This window comes from Gallus gallus, chromosome 1 (assembly GCF_016699485.2).
Source record: "Gallus gallus isolate bGalGal1 chromosome 1, bGalGal1.mat.broiler.GRCg7b, whole genome shotgun sequence".
Lineage (NCBI taxonomy): Eukaryota > Metazoa > Chordata > Aves > Galliformes > Phasianidae > Gallus > Gallus gallus.
The window spans coordinates 57,445,580-57,468,906 of NC_052532.1; the positions used below are offsets into that span (position 1 = coordinate 57,445,580).

Sequence of the window (23,327 nt, forward strand, 5' to 3'; positions counted from 1 at the left end):
TTTGGATTTTGTTTGTTTTAAAAGAATGTGGAAAATGCTAAATGAGTCTACAGGAAAAGTGGGGCAAGCTAATGACAAAAGCAGCACATAAAAGCCTTCTAAAGAAACATAATTTTGTTCTTGGACATAGGAGACCACAGTTTCAAGTGCCACAAACACTTGGTTGCTGTGATGAATTGGGTTTTTTGGATGCTTGATTTGAAACTGAAGATTAACTTGCAGAAGTGCTAGATGCTCATAGCCGTACCTGAACTCAGTACATACCGTGTTTTGATTAAGTGAAGTATAATAGCAGTGCTAAATCACCCGAAAATTCCAATTGCCATTGTCTCCAGTTGGTCATTTTAAATTACTAGTTACTTTGTGGGCCTAATCTCTGCATGCCTTACTTGAATTTTCAGGACCACCATGGAAATTAATTCAGGTTGGGGACGTATTTTGATTGTGCCCCAGGAGGGAATTAAACAGCTCTGTGGGAACTGAATTTGAATTGCATTTGGTAAAGGAGAAATGATACTGTGAATCAGGAAGCAATGAGAATAACAAAACATGGTAGAGCTTCTCAGTTGACGGAGTGCTGTGCACTCGACGTGTTGGGTAACGCACAGGTTCTAAAGAGAAAGCTTTTGATTGCATCAAGACATTGCTATTTTTAGATTTATGTCATATACAATAGTACACTGAAATAAACCTTCATAGATGTTTCTTAATACCAGGGTGCTTTGCAAACTGGGATGTTCAGTTTACAGACCCTGTGCATGCAGTTAAACAGTGCTTGAGCGCTGCACAAAGGATCTGAGATTTTGTAAACCATGGACTGCTTAAGTGACAGGTTTCACATGCCAAAATGCTTGGTATCTGTGGACTTGCTGAAACAGTTATCATCTAGAGTCATTGCATGACAGAGCTCTGAGATTCATAGGGAGTATTGGCTGACAGGCAGATCCAAGCAGCCAGGATCATTTGCTCAGCAGTGAATTTTGTTGTCAGGATTTTCAGGCATGGGAAGAGATCTTTAACAACCAAAGTGACAATCTTTAGGATGTAGCTTTTCCTAGCCATTCAACTAGCTAAATCTCTTGCTCAGGCTTTCTTCTCTTATCCCTGAATGACACGCAACATATTTTGTCTCAACTTGGCAGTACACCGTTGCTTTATTGATATCTATCTCGAAGGGCATTTTCTCAGTCTATTGTTTTGGTCTCTGTCTCAGTAGTTCACATGTTGGATGTAATGATGCGTACTTACCTTCAATTTCTAGACCCCAGTCACCTACTGTTTCCACAGCATGTCTCACTAGGTTTCAAAAAGACCTCCCTTCTCCTCTGGTGCATCTCTTGAGCCAGCCTCCATTGCCCTTTCATTTGGAGATTTCACGTGCACCTCTGTGCTTGTTCTCATCCTTCCATGGAACCTTTGCCATGGTTCTTCAGACACCTCCACCAGAAATAACGATGTCCTGAAGGGTGTGCCATGCCTTTAATTATTGACACTATTCCCTAGTCTGTTCAGTTTTTCGCCATGTGCCTAAATTTATATTGTTTTTTGCAGTCCTCTCAAGGAGTTTTGGCAAGGACTTCCCCTTTGTTCTGCTAGATCGGGGCTTGGCAGAGCAGATTAAAGCTTTTAGGAGTTGTTATATGGATAAACTAATAATGATTTTCAGGTAATGTCAACCAACTGCGCTCAGGACGTGGAGAAAGGGGAGAGGGAAATGTCCTTGAAGATCAGAGGAGAGATTGGCGGTGACTTAAGAATGCATCAAAAGAAATTGCCTCATTACACAACGCCAAGTGTGATAATGAATGTGTAATAAGGGCTTGGGAAAATCAGGAAGAGGGGAATGTGAAGGTGGGATTTGACCATTGCATTGCTCCATCTTTTCTTTTCAGAGAGCTGATCATCTGGAATGACAGCTGTCACCATACTTAAAAGGCAACGTCAAAGACCAGATAAATGCAGTTCTTCAAAGTTATCTCAGTGTTAAATGCACCGTGTTGCTATCTCTGAAAACCTGTGAGCTGGTCAGAATAGCTTTAATGCCTGGAATAACTTGGAGCAGTTGGTGCGGAGCTAAGCGGTGATGGCGGGGTGTCAGGTCAGGCAGCATGCTCAGGTCCCAGCGGAGGGGAGTGATGGGCTGATGGCCAACATCCTTGTGATGAATGTGGGGATTAGAGATGATAAATATCACAAAGCATATTCTTAGAGGCCGTGCCCTGCTTCCCTGGGCACCCACAGCTAGGCTTCTCTGCCACTTGCATGGTAATACAAATCTCAGAAAGTGCAGGGCTAATTACTTGGTTCATTGATAACTCTCATTTATATGTAACCTTCTCTCCCACAGGGAGTCTAAAGTAGCTCGCAACTGCTAGCACTGCCACAGTGCAGCTTGAGCCAGAGGTGAGAGAGGCAGCGAGTGCACAGCACCCTGTTGGGGAGGCTTTGGAAGAAGTTATCCAAACAAACATTTGAAAGTTGCATTTACCAAGGGATTCTGGATTTCCAGGCAAAGCTACCACTCTGATGTTCTATCTGAATGGTCCACGCACAGCAAATAAGGTGGGGTCCATTCATTCGCTGATTGATGTCAGCAGAACGGCACTAAGGATAAGGAAAAGGCTGAGGTTCTCAGTGGCTTCTTTACATCTGACTTTAAAAGTCAGATCAGTTATCCTTGGGGTACTCTACCCCCTGACCTGGAAGCTTGGTATGGGGAACAGAATAAACCCCCTACAATTCAGATGGAAACAGTTAGAGACCTACAACTCCACTTGAGGGTGCTGAGGGAGCTGGCAGAGGAGACAGCTGAGCTGCTTTCCGCTTTCTATCAGTGTTCTTAGTCCTCCAGAGGACTGGAGGTTTTCCAGTATGACTCCCATCTACAAAAAAGTTTGTAAGGAGAATCTGGGGAACTACAGGTCTGTCAGCCTGATTTCGGTGCCAGAGGAGGTTATGGAACAGATCATCTTGAGTGAGACCACATGGAATGTGTAGGACAACCAGGGGATCAGGCCCAGCCAGCATGGGTTCGTGAAAGGCATGTCCTGCTTGACCATCCTATCTCCTATGATCAACTGACCCTCCTGGTGGATTAAGGAAAGACTGTCAACGTAGTCTACCTAGACTTTAGCAAAGCCTTTGACACTGTCTCCCACAGTGTTCTCCTAGAAAAGCTGGCAGTCTGTGGCTTGGACAGGTGCACTCTTTGCTGGGTAAAGAACTGGCTAGAGGGCTGGGTTCAGGGTGTGGAGGTGAATACATTTAAATCCAACTGGCAATCCATCACGAGTGGTGTCCCTAGGGGTTGATACTGGGACCTGTCCTATTTAGTATCTTTGTTGATGACCCAGACAAGAGGATTGAGTGCGCCCTCAGTAAATTTGCGGATGACATCAAGTTGGGTGCAAATGTGGACCTGCCTGAGGATAGGAAGGCCCTACAGAGGGATCTGCACAGGCTAGATAGCTGGGCTGAGGGCAATGGGGTGAAGTTAACATGACCAAGTGCCAGGTCCTGCACTTTGGCCACAGCAACCCCAGGCAATGGTATAGGCTTGGGGCAGAGTGGCTGGAAGAAATGGATGTTGGAGTGTTGGTTGATGCTTGGCTGAACGTGAGCCAGCACTGTGCCCAGGTAGCCAAGAAGGCTGATGGCATCCTGGCTTGTATCAGAAGTAGTGTTGCCAGCAGGAGCAGCAAAGTGATCATCCCTCTGTACTCAGCCCTGTTGAAGACACACCTCCAGTGCTGTGTTCAGTTTTGGGCCCCTCACTACAAGAAGGAGGTGCGCAGAGAAGAGCAACAAAGCTGTGAGGGGTATGGAGCACAAGTCTTGTGGGGAGCAGCTGGGGGAACTGAGGTTGTTTAGTATGGAGAAGAGGAGGCACAGGGGAGACCTCATCACTCTCTACAACCTGAAAGGAGGTTGTGGTGAAGTGGGGGTCAGCCTCTTCTCCCACATAACTAGTGATAGGACAAGAGGGAATAGTTGTGCTTGGGGAGGTTCAGGTTGGATATTAGGAACAATTTCTTATCCAGAATTGGAATGGTCTGTCCAGGGAGGTGAAGTCACTGTCCCTGGAGGTGTTCAAGAAACGTTTAGGTGTTGTACTAAAGGACATGGTTTAGTCTGGAAATATTGGTGGTAGGTGGATGGTTGGACTAGGTGATCGTGAGACATGCAGAGTGCAAAAAGAGCAGCGTCCCCTCTCCCAAGTTAATATTTAGACAGTGCTAATGCTACCTGTTTTTGTTTTGTTTTGTTTGTTTTTTTTTCTTTTCATAAATACTTCTATTTTCATTGTTCTGTGTTTCCTGGAAAGCTCTGGGACTAAGCACTTCAAACCATTTAAATACAGTGTTTAGCCCTTGCCACACAGTTCACTTTCTTGGCAGAGCTGGGCTTGCTGTTCTAGAGCATCTGATTACAGGATACATATTTTCAGTTTTAATTCCTTGGTGTGTCCTTCTCTCAAATTACCTCCTTCCTTGCCAGCGGTGGAGGTGAGGTCCACCACGAAGTAATGACTAGCACTGGCCATGTGTATACTTCTCGCTTCTTGCCGTCGCTCAGCCCCCACCCAGCGCCTGTGTGCCAAATGCCTGTGTGGTCTTAATAGTAGCTGAGACAAACACAGAGGCTCTCAGACCACTCTTATTTTTGTTACCTGTCTGCAGCTGGTGACGTCCCACCAGCTCGATGTGCAGAGGCCTTGTATCGGCCTCACAGACTGTTGGTGGCATAGCCACAGCGCCCTGAAAAACTCCAAGCAGTTGGTGCTGCATCCAGTTAGTTCAAAACTGTGTTGCTGTGTCCTAGCTGTACTTCTCTTTGTGTACGTGCTTGCTTGCTGTTTTAATTCCATATATGCAACAAATACTGACTGTGACAGCAGGGAGGGCTTTGAAAGAGAGATCGACACCCTTTTCCTTTATGTATGTTTGTCCTTGCAGTTCAACTGCTTGGTTTATGGATGTGACCCTTGCAGCTGCTGGTGAGTTGTGGCAGCGGACTGCGCTGTGGTGCAGCAGTGAGTGGTCTCCTGCAAGAGGAAAGAAGGCCCTCTACAACTGAACCTTAGCACTAGGAATGGGATTTTTTTGAAGGTAGAATTGCAATTGCCAAAAATATATCTACATCTCTCTTCGAAGTGGCTTCCAAGAATACAAGTGGGAAGCTAGCAACTTACCATACCAACCTCCTTCCAGTTCTTGACAGTGTGAGGCAAACCCTTTGGCTTTGTTCAGTGAAAGATGGCAGTAAGCTTTCAGAAGTTGGTCTCTGCAGCCAGTTCTGCCAACACGCGATGCACATTTCATTGCTGCCAGTCTAAATCTGCATCCTGTGCTGTGTCTCCCAAATGCTCTGGGGAGGAAATTAGCATGATCACCATGGCAGTGTTCTCGTGTGAAATCATCAAAGCCACTGTCCTCTTTTATACTGGCTAAATGAATCATTGGGGAAAAAATCTTGAATTTGAAGGAGTGAAAAATCCTTTGTTCTTAGAAGTGTAATATCACTGCTCCAGGTATGTAAGGACTGCAGGCAGCAGAAGGAGCAGAAGGCTGGCTAAGCAGTACTTCTACAAGAAAGAATAAAATGGAGTCGGTGAATGTTAGGTGTGTAGGACATGGCTCCCTGGCTGCTCTACCCAACACTTGTTTAATCTTGTTCTGCTAGGTGCTAGCAGCTTTTGGCAGCATGCAGTGATTAGTGCTCTGTGTCTTTCTGCACTGCTCCTCTGTGTATCCTGGGGTTAGGATTAGGTTACAGCCCCGAAACAGCACAGTTGTCTGCATTGACTGAGAGGTGAATAGGGAGGGCAGAGTGGTGTTGATGGACTGAAATGTCTTCTGTGTTTGTTTCCCTTCTCCAGAGGAGGGATGACATTATTTTCATTTGTAGTCTCTCTGTCCCTGACCTAAACATGTGGTGTCCAATTTCCTTCCCTGGCAGGTGACCTGGAAAATGAAGACTGGTGTCTGGGTTCAGAACTGACTCCAGCAGCAATAAAGACTGAGCCAGTGTTGTGTGAGACGTCAGGCCTTACTCCCTCTGTCAGTCTCACTGTCACTGCCACGTCGCTGGATGGAGAACAAGCTGAGCTGCATACTGATGCCCTGGTACTTGCAGACTTTCTCTTCTTCTCTTTGTGCAATTAGATACAGATTCTCCTAGAACACTGCCTCCTCTGTGCCAAAGGTGCCTATTCAGGTTTCTCACCATAGTTTCTGCTTTAACATTTTCTAATGCTTGCTGATATCTCACTACTGCTGCAGAGTTTATGTTTCAAAACTCATATCTGCATCTTTATGTCTTACTGGTTGTATGCAGTTTTCTTTCATGATAGACTATGCAAAAGCCTGGAGCCGATGCTTTTAAAAATTATTTAAACAGTCTCAAGTGAACCAGGCACAGCTGAAGTGACTCGTTTGTATTGTGGAGTCTGTAACAAGCTAGGAGTCCATCATGACTTGCTTTAGTGCTGCTCTGTCTTCCCCTAATCAGAATGAGACCTCATGACTGAAGAGTTTTCCTTTTTGCCTGCTAAATCACTTTTTGCCAGGTCCGTCAAGCTCTGACACTTCGAGGTGCTGCTGCTTCCATACCAACTTGCCGAGTAAGAACAATTTACAGTGCCTTTCTGCCCACACTTGGAGCAGCAAATGGACATTCATGAGGGCTTAGTATGACTGTGGTTGAGTTCAGGAGTTTGAATGGCAGCAGCTGATTGTTCCCCCTCAGTGGAGGAAGTACTGTGACAGTTCTCAGTCCCTGGGGTGCATTTGCTCTGGGTGGAGCTAGGCCATGTTGAAAATGAACATTCCCTCTTGGATGGGGATCAGAAATATGTGCAACAGAAATTGTTTCCTGAGAAACTGGGGAAACGAAAAAACTTCACTTTCACATAGTTCTCTTGTAGTCTGCATATACTGCCCTCAGTAAGTGGTCCCATCACAGCTTGGGACGCTGCTGTGATACTTCAGAGAGTATCTTGGAACTAATTGGTGGCTCATTACCATTGCACAAATTAGTTATACTATTTTTTAGGGAAATATTTTGGCCACATTGAACATGTTGAGGTGCCAGATGGACTTCCTCAAGCCTGGGATTGTAGAATTCCAGGCAGACTGGAAAGCGGCTTGGCAGCCTGGTGAACCAGCCCTGTCAACAAGCAAGTCAGATGTCCTCCCAACGTCATTCAGCCATGGCCATCTCTATTATAGTTCCTCTGCACGATGAAATGAACTTGGGCACAGTAACACAGTGCTCAGCGAGTGGCACCTCAATCTCAGTCCCAGATCACAGTGGACTCAAATGGGTTCTCCCTGCTGCCAGGAGCATTGCTGTCTCTGCCCAAGCCGGCTGTGTAGTCCAGCAGATCCTAGTGGCAGCTCTGTTGCTAAGAGAAGTAATTTGAGTGGGTTGCTTGCTAGCTTTCAGTCTGAAATGTCATTTCTGAGGCATAATCTTTTATTTAACTAAATATAGTAGTAAAAAAAGCCACAGCAGGAGTAGTCAGGGCAGCATTTCCTGTAGTCTGGCTGGGCAGCATTTTCTGTAGCCTGGCTGAGCAGGACTGTGTGAAGCAGTTAAAGCTTTGCCTGCAGCAGAGTAGAAGAGGGAAATCTCTCCGTTTATGGAGTATTCATCCTTGTATCCTTCAATTAAGATCTGAAGATGTGTGCTTTGGGTTTTCATGCTCTTAATTTCTCTTTTCTAGATGAAACCACTGAGCCAGAGAGCTCTTCCAGAGATTAAATTGGAGCCTCATGAAGTGGATCAGTTTCTGAACCTCTCTTCTAAGGAAGGTCTGTTAATTACCTACCCAGTATGCAAGGGAGATGACCAGAATGCACGATGAGTGTACTTTACCCCGATTAAATATTTGGCTTCCTTATTTGCAGTGTTTATGCTGAAGCTGTTGCCTTCTAGGGATTTGAATCAGTCTGCTAAGAAGCCAATCTTTCTGACCTATTTATGTGGATTTTTTTTAAAATTTGTTTTTGTCTTGCTCATCACAAAGAAAATTATCCCTATTTTGTCCGTGACGTGTTAACAATTGCAGTTGCTGGAGGGAGCTTCAATCCTTAACGTAACAAGATTATTTAGGTTAGAAGAGATCTTAGAAGAGAAGATTTCTCTTCTAGCCTAAGATGGGACTTAACAAGGCATAGAAAATAAGTACAAGTGGAAACTTCGCTAATTTAAATCTCTTTGCCTTAAGCTGCAAAAGAAAGCATGTGACCTTATGTGAAATTAAGTTAGAAGCATCTGATTTTAGCGTATTTGTTTCAGTTCAGGTTTGAGAACCACCAGGGTCCCTTTGTACTATATAAATTAAGCAGTAGGAAGAGTGATGATCCCTTCCCTTAGAGTAAAACACAGCTTTGAGGCACACAATCTATTGACCTAAGAATAGTTTGAAAGAACCATATATTATGGCTGAAATCTAAGAAGATAATTGCATCTGTTAGGAACACTTGACGTTCTGATAGTGAATTCATTTATGTAGATACATAGAGCTGCTCTAGGAAGGGACGCAACTGACTTTGCAGGTGCGACAAAGGGAGTCTATATCTTAACCTGAAGTGTAGATGAAATTGCTCGATTTGTGAGATTAAGGACCTTACTGTCTTACAAGAGTAAGCAACTGCTAGAATTAAGATGCTAGCCCAAAAGAGCTCGTTTGTTATAACTTTTTTTGTTACTCTTTTTCTCCCTTTGTCCTCCACCACTTGATCATTTTAACTCAAATTTGTAAAACCTAAAAGAATCCAGCCCTATATCTTGCAACTGAAATTGCTGCAAATTTAACTTAAAAAAAAAAAAAAAAAAAAAAAGTGGATGTCCAGAACAGCCATAATTCATGTAATCTGAGTAGGTGAGACATTGTGCTCTTTCTCTTGATCCGGTCCCATTTGGTCGTAAGCAGCACTCGGCTTGCCAGTTGTAGCACAGGTTCTCTTGGCTGCCCGTGCAGTGCAAGTTTGCTTATGGCTGTGGATAACACAGTGTTGAGAGAGCTTCCTATAGGGCTGCTTCTTTTGCTGCTCCTGGTTCACTAAAGCCTTCACTGTCAAGAGGTTGTCATAACCAACCAGTTGTGTCAGACCAGATCTTTAGGGGATAGAATTTCTCTTTCCTTAACATATTATACGAACATTATCTTCTCTTTAAAAGTACTGGCAATGTGTTAAATCCATAGCAAGGCTGGGAAAGACTGTTGTTGTTGGAGAGAAGGCATGCCGGCTCAGAGCCCTCTCTGTTAATGTGGTTTCCCAAGCAGGGTATTTATGCTGGAGGCTTATGCTTAAATCTCAAGGCTTTTGGAGAAGTGGAAGTGTAGGCAGAAAGGGCTGGAGCAGATGAGCATAGCCTTGTTTTGTCTGTTGGACCTAAAGATAGCTGCTGTGTTTCATTCCTCCTTCGGGGACCTGCATGCTCTGAAGATCTTCCAAGTTGCCACATTTGCTTGATCCATCATTTAGCAGAGGGTCCAAGTCCTGGAAACTGGGTGGTGACTGTATCAGTGGCTCTGGTAAAGGCTTATGTTAGCACTTCCAACCCTTACGTTTTATTTCTCTCTTGCCATGCAGCAGTTGATCCCCTGCATTTGCCTCCAACCCCTCCCAGCAGTCATGGCAGTGACTCTGAAGGAGGGCAGAGCCCAGCTAGATCTCTCCCTCCTTCAAGCCCAATCCAGCTGCAAGCCGCAGCTAAAGTGGTGTCACGCACAGCTTCAGCGCTCTCCAATTCCCCTCTCCTGACTGCACCACATGTAAGTTGAGCTGTTTTTTTTTTTAACATCTGTCAGTTGTTTTTTTTGTGATTTTTTTTTTGTGTGTGTATGTTTTGTTTTGCTTTTTTTGCTTTTAAATTACTGTTTTTGCCGTACATTTGTTAATTTCTGTTGTTCTTTGGATAAACCCAGCTCTGATCAAAACTGCATATCCAATAATTCTTACTCATGTATCTGTCCTGTTCCCACAGGGAATGACGTGTGCCTCTCTAAACTGAGGCAGGGTTGAGCACTGTTATGAGGTTTCTTCCAGTCTGGATTGTGTTTTACGTTAGGGCCCAGCCCTGCTGGGTTAATTTGTCCCTAATACATTTACATCCGTCCTCTTGTTGCTACGGCTTGGAAATCAAGTGGTGATTTTTAGGGAGGGATTTTCAGCACTGCTTCTCATTTGTCTCTTTCACTGCTTGAGCCAAGAGAAGCTTTACTGGTGGCCTCAGTGTGTTCAGAGCCGGGCTGAAAGCATCTCGGTCTCTAAATGGAAGCTATCTAAAAGGTCTTCACCCTCCATTCCTTCCAGTTGCAAGAGACTGCTGAGTTAGTATGCAGAGTCTCTGTTCCCTAACACCTTTTCTCTGGGGCTGTGTGCACTTAGAATCATAGGATGGCCTGGGTTGAGAAGGACCACAATGATCATCGAGTTTCAACCCCCCTAAACTACCTTTCTTCATTTCTGTGACACTTGCAGAAGTTGCAGGGGACTGGCCCACTCATCCTGACAGAGGAGGAGAAGAGGACACTGATAGCAGAGGGGTACCCAATCCCTACCAAACTGCCCCTGACGAAAGCAGAGGAGAAAGTGCTGAAGAAAATCCGCAGAAAAATAAAGAACAAGGTAAATAATGTTCATTTAGCATCTTCGCTGGGTAATTCCTACTCAGCCTTCATTTAAAAATGTTGTAGTGTTTCAGTAGCAATGACCTGTAGTACTGCTGAGTGCTGTACGATGTCTTTTAACAGAGTATTCTTCTTTGTTCCTAAACATATCCATCACACTGTGACAGTGCCTCTCTGTCTAGGTATTTACCTGAACACGTAAACAATGGGGTATTTAGCAAGCAGGGTATCAAGTTGCTGTTGCCTGGCTCCATTTTAAAAACTGTTCAGTCTTTTCCCTTATGGGTAGGCAAAGACTTGTGTGTTCTTTCCATGGTGTTGAAGGTGTTCTTTTCCACTGTTTCATGTTTTCAAGTCTGACTTTGTATTTCATTGCCCTAGTCTTCTTGTGGCTGAATTCCTCAACTTTTAAATGAATAGTTGACAACAGGGCTGTGCAAGTCTTCTCTTTCTTCCCAAATGGCAAAGAGCTATTGGAGGAAAGCATTTTTTCAGACTTAGCCAACTTGCTCATTCTGGAGAATATTAGCACACCTCTGAAGGCTGATGCATCCTATTACTGGTTTTGCAGACAGCGGTGTAAATTTGCCCACACTGAATTGAAATGTGGTTTAATTTTGGTCTTGTTTCCCCCCCCCCCCCCCCCCCCCCCCCAGAAAAAGTAAAGTTTCCTTGTGCATTTTATCATGCACGTTATTAGAGACATTGGTATTGGGGGGAATTGCTAGAGGCCTTTTGGTTGAGCTCCTTGCTCTGAAAGCAAAGTAAGCTTAGATCAGGTTACTAAATGGCTTGTCCAGTCATGGTTTGCTTTTTGAGTGATGGGTCCCCAGCTTCTCTGGGCAACCTGTTTCCATATGAGGCTGCTTTTCAGGTTAAAAAATAAAATACAATCTTAATGTTTAATTGGAATTTCCTTTGTTGCAACTTGTATTTGATGTTCTTGTCATTTTGCTGTATACCTCTGAGAAGGTTGACTTAATCCTTGCTACAGCGATAGGATTCCCTCCTTACCTTTCTCTTTTTAAATCTGAACAAACCCAGATTTCTTTGCCTCTGCTGATACACCATGTGCTCCAGCATAATTACTGTAGCAGAGGCTGTCCTCTGGACTAGCTCCAGTATGTCTGAAGTATTTATTTCAAAGTCCCAAACTTCACATGGTTCTCAACTGTGGTCTTGTGGGTGCTGATTAGATAGGAAGAGATACTTCTCTTGACCTACTGGCTGCACTCTTGTAACATAGCTCAGCTCTGCTTGATGTTCTTTGCTATGGGGGCATATTGCTGATTTATGTTTGACTGGTTGTCTATCAGAATCCCCAGGTCTTTTTCTGCAAAACTGCTTTCCAATGTATGCATGAGTTTTTCTTCGACCAGAAGCAAGACTTTCTCCTGGCATCGTCTTTTAGTATTTGTGCTAGGATATTCTCTGCAGATGAATCTGATTTGCTTTTTAAGGTTAATTCTGTAAGAGCAGAGAGTGATCTTTTTTCTACTACTGAGAGGAGCTGTCTTGCTTCAGGATGTGGAAATGGACCAAGTCAGTGCTTTGCTTGCCAAGAATAGGAATGAGAACAGCTCTGAAGCTTGAATCTAATAATGTTGGGGCTTTTTACTAGTTTATTAATTCATCTCTGCTACCTTTTTTTTTTTTTCTTCTTTTCAAATATTTGGTGTTTTGCTTCCCTTTTCCTTAGATCTCTGCCCAGGAAAGCAGAAGAAAAAAGAAAGAATACATGGACAGTCTGGAAAAAAAGTAAGCCAGCCCCCTTCCTGTTTCAAATGGGCCAATAGCACTGGTTGCTGAAATGGGAAGGGATCCAGCTGTTGATGCTGGGACTGTTTTGTGCACAAAGTTCCAGCTGCCATCTCGTGGCTGTGACTGAGAAAAGGCCCTTCTTTAGTCTGCTTGTACATTTGCTGAGGTGCTGCGTACATAACTATGCCTGCCACCAACACATAGCTAACGTGCTGGCAAAGACCTTAAACCTTAAGTTAGACAAGACCTATCTACTATTAGCCTTCCACTCAGGCAAATGTGCTAGTCTAGTGGATAGGCACTGCCCACGGAAAAGTAGGGTTAGGGTGAATATAGTCTGTCTTCTGGTGCAGATGTAGACAGAAATAGGAAGTAAGTGAGCCAAGACTTCCTGGGAGAATAAGCAGGGCTCAGAGGAAGAACATATGACCAATTGCTTTCCTTTAGCAAGAAAAGGCCAACCCCTCAGTTAGTGATTTATATCCCAGATTAATCTTTCTTGTAAGAAAGAAGTGTTCTGGTATTTTTCTTATGCGCTTCACCAGATGGATCTGCTAAAACCCGTGTACCATTTTTTGTGTTACCCTCGAGGTAATTTCCTTTTGTTCAAATCTCTTTATGGATGAGCCTTGATTTCTCAGGGCTAGACTCTTGTGAAATTCCAGCATATTTGTACAGATACAAAAGCATTTCCCTTTCCCTCTTTCCTCACACAGCTCATCAGGGTGGTCACATGTGTCATATAGGAGTCCCATATTTTTATTTAGACTTCTCATGTTGCAAGTCTTATGATAATATCCTTTAGTTTAGGCGGGTTTCCTGGGACAGTGAAGAAATGAGTACTCTCTTGGAAATTAATTTTCTGGCTTAGTAGCCTCTATAAACATGGAAGTCAAGGATCTGATTTCAGAAGCATGGCATTTGTTGAATGACTTAGTGCTGTACCTAACAATGAAATGCACACATAGAACACTCTTGTAAAAAGTAATTGCTAACAACATAATCAGAGCATATTCAGTGACATTTAAAGTATCTGTCTTGTGGTCTGACGCACAGAGAAAGTCATAGCAGGGTCTTCCTTATTGCTATTTCAAGGAGTAAAAAGTCGTTACAGACCACCCTCAGTAAACTGGACCTATTGGGGTATATTTGAGAACTATAGGCAGATGTTCTGTAGCTAGTAGTACCTATTGCAATGCCAACAACACTATGAAGCAGGATTAAATGTTATGACTGAATTTAGTTGGTGTAGCTTTTTCATTAGATGTAGGCAAAAGCATAGAGCTCTCTGTGAAAGTAAACTTGGGTTGTCTTACAAGTTTTTGAATGTAAAAAACAATCATTTATTAATCTTTCCTTGTGTCGTCTCCAGAGTTGAGAACTGTTCAAATGAAAACAGTGAGCTACGTAAGAAGGTTGAAGTCCTGGAGAGTACTAACAGGTACGGTATGAAGGGAATTAAAAAAAATAAAATAAAAAATAGATGGAGCATGACAATAAAAAAGTAAAATCCTGAAATTAAGACATCAGTTGAAATGTGAAGAATAGCTGTATCTGATCTGGTTAATGTCAAAGAAAGATGATGGAGAGCGGTTATTGTGACTGTGCAGTGCAATGTAAGACATAGGGGCTTTGATGTCAGCTCTTAAACTGTCTCCCTAGCCTGTGGTGTGTTTACCTTTTATTACTTTTCTTTGTGTTTTTCTTTTGCCCAAGGAAACATGATTAATTATTGGTAACAAACAAAATACTGCAGCCCAACTCTTCAAATTGTCTTCTGTCAGTGAAAGTCTGCTTTGACAGGAGGCCTTGACCTGGAACATGACACATTGAGAGCTTAGTTGCTTAGTTGCTCTGAGTCAATGTTAGTTTATTCTGGGCTGCTAGATATCATTGCAATTGTTGTACACTGTTGTGATCATCTGGCACACCATTAATATCTTTCATTTTAGGAAATACAACTTCCTTTGTAAGGATAATCAGCTTCTCATTTCTTCATTTCTGAAGAAAGAGGTGCCTCAATGGTAACTTTTTCAAGACATGTATAGCAGAAAATTATTTATAGCTGAGCTTTGAATTGGATATTAGCCAAGAGTGCAGTGTCAGTCATGGCTTATGCTCGGTGTGTTCTATAATGAGCACAAGTTCCAATGAGTAGGTACTAGATGAGCCCACTGTTAATACCTTCTGGTTAGAGGCATTTGAAATGGTGGCTGAATACTGCCACTGAACATGATGGTAGCAGTAAAGTGTGGGAGAAAGCTGGGTCTTATAGATAAGACCCACAGTCATGAAAAATGGCCCTAAAGGTTGTCTGGCAGCCAATGTATTGCTAATTGAGTGGCATGTGTTGTTTCTAATCTCCGGATCCAATCTCTAATTTCATGGAGCGAGACCCTCTAGCACTGTAATTTGCTAGAGAGTGTCTCCCACACACTGCTCATGCATACAGACATCTGCTGCTTGTTTGAAGGGAGCCAAGCCATTTCTGTCCCTCCTGTATCTTCCTGCAGGGTTTTACATAAAACAGCCAGGAGTTGTTCTGTAGGTGTTGGGTAGAGTTGTCTCTCTCAGAATCTGTTCCAGGAGGTACTGAAACCAGCTGCTGTAAGGAAGAGTGCAGCTGTGAATGACCAGTCAGGACAACCTGTTATCAAGCCTTTAGTTTTCTCCCTAGTTTGGCTAAAGTTTATCAACTTTTTACATCTCTCGAGCTGATGAAAATACAGTCATGAGAACTGCTTTGTTAATATTTTTCAGGTTTTTTGGCAGGGCCTTTAGCATCTTCTTTCTTACTTTATTATCTTAATTCCCTAATGCTAACTGCTTTAAAAATATTTAGCTGTCTGTGTGATATTATCCCTCATACTCAGAACATATGCGATGAGTTGTATTGTTTACTTTCCTATGCAAGAGCACCGATACTGATTTGCAGCGTCCCGCAGAGAAGCAGTTGTTCCTGACCCTCTGCACAAAAACTGTTGTATCTCACGGTGATGCTGGTTTGGGTACTTAGATACAGACTGTACCTAAAAACTGTTAAGGCTGCAAATTCGAGTACTGAAAAATTAGTAAAAGTCCCTGCTTTCATCAAGCCTGAATTACGTAACACCAAATTGTGGTGTTTTGTTTTGTTTTCATTTGGATTGGTTTGCTTTGCTTTTAAGATCACACCTCAAAGAGCCACTTTCTCTCTTTTAGTATGTGGCTGTGTTAACATGTTCAGAGAATGGTTCCAGACCCTTTCTTAATGTACGTCAGCTGCTTTCTACAATGAATTCAAAATGACTGGTTTCCTCATTGGTACAGAGCCTTGATGTGTCATTCAGAAGCTATGCAGATATTTCAGCATTCTATGACTGGTGCTTCCATCTCGTGCTTAGGCAGGGATCAAAGCTCATGAAGAAGTGAAGATCAAATAGTGCAGTGTCAGTTTATTCTTGGATGCCCAAATTTAAACAGTTAGGACCTTGTTTTTCTAAGTTCCTAGCACACAGTCACACACACTTATTTAATATGCCCAAAGCATGGACCCAGTTGACTTCAGTTGCAGCTTTGAGCATTTAATACAGTAAAAAAATGAAGACTTCTTTTAAGGTTTCATTTAAAAGCAGATCTACAGGCATTATAGCTGCTTTTAATTTGCAGAAAATCGGAAGACTTGAAAAAGATAACAGGAAAATAACACTGTGATTACATGTGAAAATGCTCACGCATTCAGTGTGGATGAAGTCAAAGTTGTTGTGCTGTTGTTGTGGATTTTTTTTTAATGTTGTTGGAAAATTGGGCTGCAGCTGCTCACTTAAAAGTTTATGCGCCTGTATGTGCAGTCAGTGTTGTGTTTTTATAGTCTGGCTGGAGTTGAGAGGAACTGACAGGCAATTCCCTAAATATACAACTATTAATCACCAGAGTTTTCCTTCTGTATCTGCAACCAGTTTTTCAGAGCATGTTGTTATTCTATATATAGAACAAGTTTTGCACAGATACATACCTAGGACTTCAGGGAAACCCTACTTATATTTTGAAGTCTGGCTCCAAACCATGGAAGCACTGCAATTTTTTCTGCTAAAAGTGTAGCATGAAAAATTTTAGAAGAACCTTCCCTGAGAGACTGCCTTAGCCTGAAATTCTGGATCTGGAAAGATTTGATGTAAAAGGTGCAAATGCGGTCCAAAAAAAGTGCATCCAAAAGTATCTTCTTTGCCTTTCATACATCTTAAAAGGCAAGGCAGGAGTCTGGGGATCAAGATGCAGGGGAGCTTTTAATTCTCATTAATGTGAGTGGGTGTCTGCAGCATTTTTGTCTTCTTCAGTATTAGAACACTAGCATATGTTTCCTCTCCTAATTTAAGTGACTCAGTCTCTTAGAAGAAATCCATCCAAGTTCCATCCTAAGGAGTTTTCTCAAAACTACAGGGACACATTATTTCATGTGTGTCTGTTATGTCTTGAAGCCACAAGTGAGCCAGGATCTCATTGGCTTTGGGGCACTGCTCTCTTAGAAAGGTGTGAAAAAAAGCTGGCATCAAGACTTGAACTGACTTGTCTCCATTGCCAAGAAGGCTTGATCCATTCATCTGGTGACACTGGGACTTCACAGAAACTGCCATTAGTCTAGGCTTTGATTGTGCTCCATGACAACAGCATTGTCTAGCTGGGAGCCATGGCTATTTGGGCTTAAAGACGGTATTGAAACAGCAGGTACTGCGTGTGTGATATGCGAGAAGTACCTTTGTTTTTCACTTCTATTAAATCTGTATTTATAAATATATTGATGGCCATTTTTCTTTTGGTAGAAAGAAATAGGTAGAAATAGGGATTAGCACGTGATTGAGAGTCTAAATATTGTTGAGACACATGAATAATGCATGCAGGTAGCTGCTAGGGTTTCTCTGGTGAAGTAATGACTGGTAAGTTGTGCAGATATGCACTCTGACAAGTATCTCAAAGGCAGTGGCTTTATAAATACATTTGGGATGTTTTTGCAGTGCTCCTGCTCCTGCTAAAAGCTGTTGTAACTCCCAGTCAAATTGAATTGTGTATCAGTCTGACCCACCAAGGGTTTATCAGCACCAAAACTGCCAGACTTCACTGGTTTACATAGCTGTTCCTTCATTTGAGGCTACAGATATAGATAAGCCTACTTTGACTAGTCTTCAAGAAGTGAAGGATCTGGATTTAAGTTACGATGAGACGTCTTGCAATTCATACCACCTTCAAAACAGCTGACGAGGGCCTGGAGCAACTCCTTGTTTTTTCATAGAATCATAGAATCACCAAGATTGGAAAAGACCCACAGGATCACTCAGTCCAACCATCCACCCATCACCAATGGTTCTCGCTAAACCACGTTCCTCAACACAACGTCCAAACGTTCCTTGAACACCTCCAGGGTCGGTGACTCCACCACCTCCCTGGGCAGCCCATTCCAGTGCCTGACCATCCTTTCAGAGAAGCAGTATTTCCTAACATCCAGCCTCAACCTTCCCTGGCACAGCTTGAAGCCATTCCCTCTAGTCCTAGGGCACCAGGACAGTGTCCTTTAGGCATCAGGACAGTGATTTTATTCTGAAGTGTCTTTGATGAAAAAAAACATTGGGTTTTCATGTTCGTAATTCAAGTGAGGATATTAGTGGATTTGTTTGTTTTGCTTTGGAGTATTGTGATCTTTCAATGAAAACCTTACCTTTATAGGACAGGCAGAGGAGTAATCCATGTGTAAAGCTGAAAGAAAAGAGGATATTTTTTCTCCTTTTTAAATCAAAGTTGAGCTTTGTTCCTCAAAATACTGCACTGAGGAGTACTGTATTGAGGAAGCCTCCCAGATGACCAGGTCCTGCGGTGACAAATTTCCTCTGCTGACTGAAAACATTGCTGGAAACAAAGGGGAAGCCTTGACTTCTTCCTTACTGTGTTAGTGAAAAGTGTCCTTCTGTAGAGAATTTTGTGAATGCACACGTGAAAATAAGACATCATGGGCAGAGTGGATTTGCTGGGAGTGCTGGAAAAGAAGCAGGAGTCTTCAGTTACTTTACAGCTTTCCTATGAGGTGCTTGTCTTGGCAGGGAAAAGCGTGAAAGCACGTTCACACCTCCTACGGAGGTGACCCTCTAATTGAATATCACTGGGAAATGTGTCAGACGTAGTAAAAATAATCCCTGTGGGTACAAAGCCCCTTATGCATGCTGCTTTGGGATTGCATTTTCTCTTGCTAAGATGTGGCCACTGGCAGCATGTTTCAGTAAGAGCATTCTTGGTCTTTCTACTGATATTTAGTGGGGATATCTTGGTATAAGCTAAGTCCTTGTTCTTCAGAGCAGAGAACTGCACCAGAGAACTGCTCCTTAGCCTTCTCTTCTTAGTCCAGATCATTCCTGCAGTCATCCAGTAGCAATGAAGGCAGCCTGTGCGTGGGAAAGATCTCTTCACTTTGGAATCCAATCTTCCAGCACTTCCTATTCAAATAGAAAAAGAACACTCCCATTTTGATGATGGCAGAGTAAACTGCCATCATAACATATCTGAGCAAATAAACTTGCTTCTTGCTCTCACATCAGCTCTTGCTCCTAGTTTGAAAAATGCCCCTGTAGCCTGTCATTTTCAACCACTGAGCCTGTGTCTGCTCAGAAGATAACGGAAGCTCTGTTCAAGCGACCCGGGAGAGAAAGACATTTTATGTGAATGTAGTTGGTCAGAAAGGTGAGAGATGAATCTTCATCTATGAATACCTGCAAAATTATACTTTTCAAAATGAACATCTTGGAATCAGTGCTCCAGGCCCACTCTTCCCGGCAGGGTTTTTAAATGGCACTCAAAATGGCAGAGATGAGCAAAATTACATGTTTTCTCTATTGACATTCTCACCAGCCATTAGCTGTTTTCTCACTGATGCCTCCACAGAAAGTGGCGAGAGTGATCAGCATTTCAAGTTTGCAGCCCCCAAGCTGAGGAGGAGGAGGAGAGCTCCTTCCTTCTCAGGCCACACAGCTCTTCTCCGTCAAACCCAATGACTCAGGCCTGTATTGGGCTGGGGGGGATTTAGTCTTCCATAATAGCACAGAAATGGCAGGGCTAGAAAGGCATTGCTATGTAACGTGGCATATGGTGGGAATACTGTATGTAGTGTGTACTGTGCCATAGCATGAGATATCCTCTGTATGTAAATGTGTGTGATCCCTGAGCAATGAAGTGGGTAGGAGGGAGAAACCGGCAAGAGATGTTAGCAGGGAGAAGGGTGTTAGAATGGTCTTATTGACATGATGGATGTTGTTTTCATCTCTTAATTTGTCTGTGGTCTGTAGCAGTGAATGAAGTACTCAATTAGACACATCAATTTCTTCTTTTTAATACTGAGCTGCAGAATAAACTGTGTTCTCAAGAGCATGCAGTACATCCTTCCTTAATAAGCTGGAAAAGATCTGCTGGCCCAGATAAATCTGTGCTGTGAGCATGCCTTGTGCTCATTTCAGAATGCATTCCCGAAGTCCTTGAATGCATTAAACTCTAATTAGCAGTGATCACTGATGATTAAAAAAAGTCTATAATAATAGGCAGACAAGTGTATATTGAGCCGTAAAGGCACCTCTGGGTCTGTCCTACAATTAGCTTTTAGCAGGTTTGATCTTAAAATATTCCTTCTATTTTCTCTGACATCCTAACCTTGCCTCTTGTTCTAGCATTTGACGTCATGGTCTCCAAAATTGTTGCCTGGAGTTTTATGGGGGTTACCCTCAGAAATAGATAGTGAGGCTTACGTAAGAAGCAAAAAGTAGAATTGGAAACAAACAGTAAAGTCAACGTCTTGATGCAACATTGCATATTTGACTGTATCAAGGACAGGTGTTTGGTTTATACCTTCTCTGTTAGAAAGCTTGAATGAAAAGAAAATGAAAACTGTTGTGAAAACCCAATGCTAATTATTATTTGGGATCATTTCCCAATAAAATGATAATATCCTGACTGTAGCCATTGATGCTATAGCAAAAGAAAACCAGCAAGTGAAGCAGAAGTGTACCCTCCTGGTCCACAACAGTTGACTCAACCCAGAAGAGAATTACCATTATGGTTGTTAGCTCTGGAAGGCATGATCAGAGTAGCTGTCTCAAGCAACAAGGAGCACGAGGAGCAATTCCTGTTGTTCACACACATACCAGAATTTCCTAGAAAGTCTGAAAATAGTTTTTTATTTATAAGAGCTGTCTCTTATAAAGGTAAAGAAGTCATTGTTCGGGGATGTCAGCTGAGGGAAAGGCAAAAATTCTTTTTGAAAGATCCATTGCTGATCCATGCAAGAATTTTGTAAAAATTAGACTCATTCCTTACTTCTAACTTCAAGTCATCTGTATCTTTTTGTAACTGCTAAATATATGATTGCCAGGTGTAGAATTTGAAACGAAAACAGGTAGAACAGGACATCTGATGCTCACATCTGTTGTCTTTGCTTTCCAGAACACTTCTGCAGCAGCTGCAGAGACTCCAGGCCATGGTTGCTGGGAAGGTGTCCCGTTCATGTAAGGCAGCTAGCACACAGACAGGGACCTGTCTTATGGTGAGTACTCTCTAAAGCTGGGGATTGTAGAAGAGCGAGGTTCACTTTCCGCTGCTCAAATGCACAACCCCTGTTCTGCTAAGCCCCTCACTTACAAATTCTCAGGTTGGGAAATTTCTCTTGATAGTTTAACACTTCACTCTCAGGGAGGTGAGACTTCTGACTGACGAAGGGAAGGCATTAAATTCTGTAGGAGACTATGCCTGTGTTTTTGCTGGGCTTCTGCAGTGCTGAAGGAAGTGGCTCTGCTCCTCTGGGTGACCTATTTTATTATTTCCTACATTTTTTTAATGTGAGAAATGGTATCTAGAGCTGTAAAATGAAAATGAGGTTGCCCTTTGATTTTCAGATTTTAGATACCAATAAAAATAAATTTTAAAATCCAAATAAAAATATGACTAAGGCTGTAAATCTACATCTGTTCTATTTCAGTAATGTCTGTCAGGATAAGAAAAGGGTTAGAATGAAGCTCTTCCTTCCTTACACCCAGCCAACAAGTTCCCTTTATGCTAGTGCTATAAATTGATGGAAATTATATTCAAGGCCTTTGCTGTTCTCATTGGCTGCCAGCCTCACTGTCACTTTTAAGAAAGACTGGGGCCAGCAGCAGAAATAACCTTGGAAATTCCCAACAGTATCTGTAAAACACACATGCCAGTTGTGTCTGCTTTTCAGCTTTGGGAAGAAATAAGGCAAGAGGCCAAAACGATGTCAGTCATTGAAAACAATCTCCACCATTAAAGCGCCAAATTTGTTCTTGTGTATGTGTTTTTGCTAAGATGTGCTGTAGGTAGTGACAAAAATAGCCTCAAGTCACTTGTTTTGATAACATATCAGATCTGCTTTGAGTCACTTCTTTGTTTTGATACAGATGTGACACTGAGGGACCTGGTTTAGCAGGCATCGTGGGGATGGGCTCATGGTTGGACAAGATGATCCTAGTGTCTTTTCCAACCTTCATGATTACCTAACCTCTTTCTCCTTTTCCCTGTGCCAGATGGTGGTGCTGTGCTTTGCAGTTGTTTTTGGCAGCTTCTCTCAGAGCTATGGACCATATCCTTCTGCTACAAAGATGGTGTTGCCCAGGCAGCATTCCTCACCAGAGTCCTACACAGACTCCATTGGTAAGTGACCACCACCGTTATCTTGCTTCTTGCTTTGTTGCTCTTCAGCACTTGGTTTTCACACCCATCCCCAAAGCCCTCCCCAAGCACCTCTTGCTCTTCTGTTACTTAGATGGCTGTACCTTGACATATTTGTGGTTTTCAGATGATATCTTGGCAAGTTATGCTGATGGCAGCAGATTTAATACAGATTAGCAAAGCCTTTCCCCACCAATCTGCTTTGTACTTCAGTTTAAAGCCTTTCTGTTTCTGATTGAGAAACTAAAGGTAGTAGCCTGTAAAAGGCAGCAGGAGAGCTTGATTACTGCTCCTTATCACATCTTCATACCGTCAGTAAGTACAACTATCAGCTGCTGTTTCTTTTGCCAGTGTTATCTGAGTGTCTAAGGACTTAATGGGAAACTTAGTGTTACATGGCAGTTAAGAAGCGGTTGCATTAAACCTATATTATTAAAGTGATTACTTCATTTTGCTCTTGTTCTGTGAAGAGTTCAGAACTTTTTTGATCCCTACCTGGACCATTGCTGCAGTGTCTTCCCAAAGCTATCAAACCATCAATTAATTGTGATGAAAAGGCCTTTGCAGCTCTAGTTCTGCTCTGATGGTTTCCATTTCCTGAGATGACCAGGGCTGCACTCTTTGACCTGCCTGTTTCTCATCACAGTTTTGCCTTCTGTCTTTGCATCCAGTGAGGTCACGGAGTCTGCTGATTTATGAAGAGCCTCACCAACTGGAGGAGTCGTCAAACCCGATCTCATCTGCAGATCGAAACGACAGGCATGCAGACACCCCCAAGTATGCGGCGCTAGCTCTGGAAGCTGTGCCGGTGATGCAGCAGGATGATATCATGGAGTTCACAATAGCCAACGAGACACGGCTAGAGAAATCAGTGCTGCTGGGCCTACAGCAACACAGGTGGGCGCAAGGTGGACTACATGTGAGTGAGACAGGTGTTTGAAGTCTCTGTCGTGGAGACCAGCAGTAAGATTGTGCTGTTTTGGGCATTGTGCAACTTGGAGTAACAGTTTGGTCTCTGTCTGAGGAGCCTGTAGGCAAAGATAATGTCACCCTCTTTTGGAGAAGTGGTTGCAATAATACTCTAGTAACAAAGCTACTGAATTCAGTGCTAGCCCCTGTAAGCCTGTTAGTTTTGCCTCCTCCACTTCTTTAAGCACTTATGTGCATGTCCCCTAAAGGAGTAAGCTTTTGCCATTTGGGTGGAAGTGTGAGGCTGTGACTCATGGGGCTT

The 23,327-nt window shown here is 42.9% G+C and overlaps 1 protein-coding gene across 4 annotated transcripts in view; it reads left to right on the top strand.

Moving 5' to 3' along the window:
• Positions 1–23,327, top strand: part of CREB3L2 (cAMP responsive element binding protein 3 like 2) — a 79,033-nt gene that overhangs the window by 48,488 nt on the left and 7,218 nt on the right. For 2 of the 4 annotated variants that reach the window (XM_416356.8, XM_040650477.2), the window contains exons 3-11: positions 5,959–6,125; positions 7,727–7,814; positions 9,603–9,784; positions 10,494–10,640; positions 12,342–12,400; positions 13,776–13,844; positions 20,855–20,954; positions 21,952–22,078; positions 22,768–22,993. In XM_416356.8, the coding sequence (XP_416356.4) occupies positions 5,959–6,125; positions 7,727–7,814; positions 9,603–9,784; positions 10,494–10,640; positions 12,342–12,400; positions 13,776–13,844; positions 20,855–20,954; positions 21,952–22,078; positions 22,768–22,993 (1,165 nt within the window). The remainder of the gene's footprint in view (positions 1–5,958; positions 6,126–7,726; positions 7,815–9,602; positions 9,785–10,493; positions 10,641–12,341; positions 12,401–13,775; positions 13,845–20,854; positions 20,955–21,951; positions 22,079–22,767; positions 22,994–23,327) is intronic. The other 2 variants (XM_004937877.5, XM_040650478.2) reach the window with 1 other exon arrangement.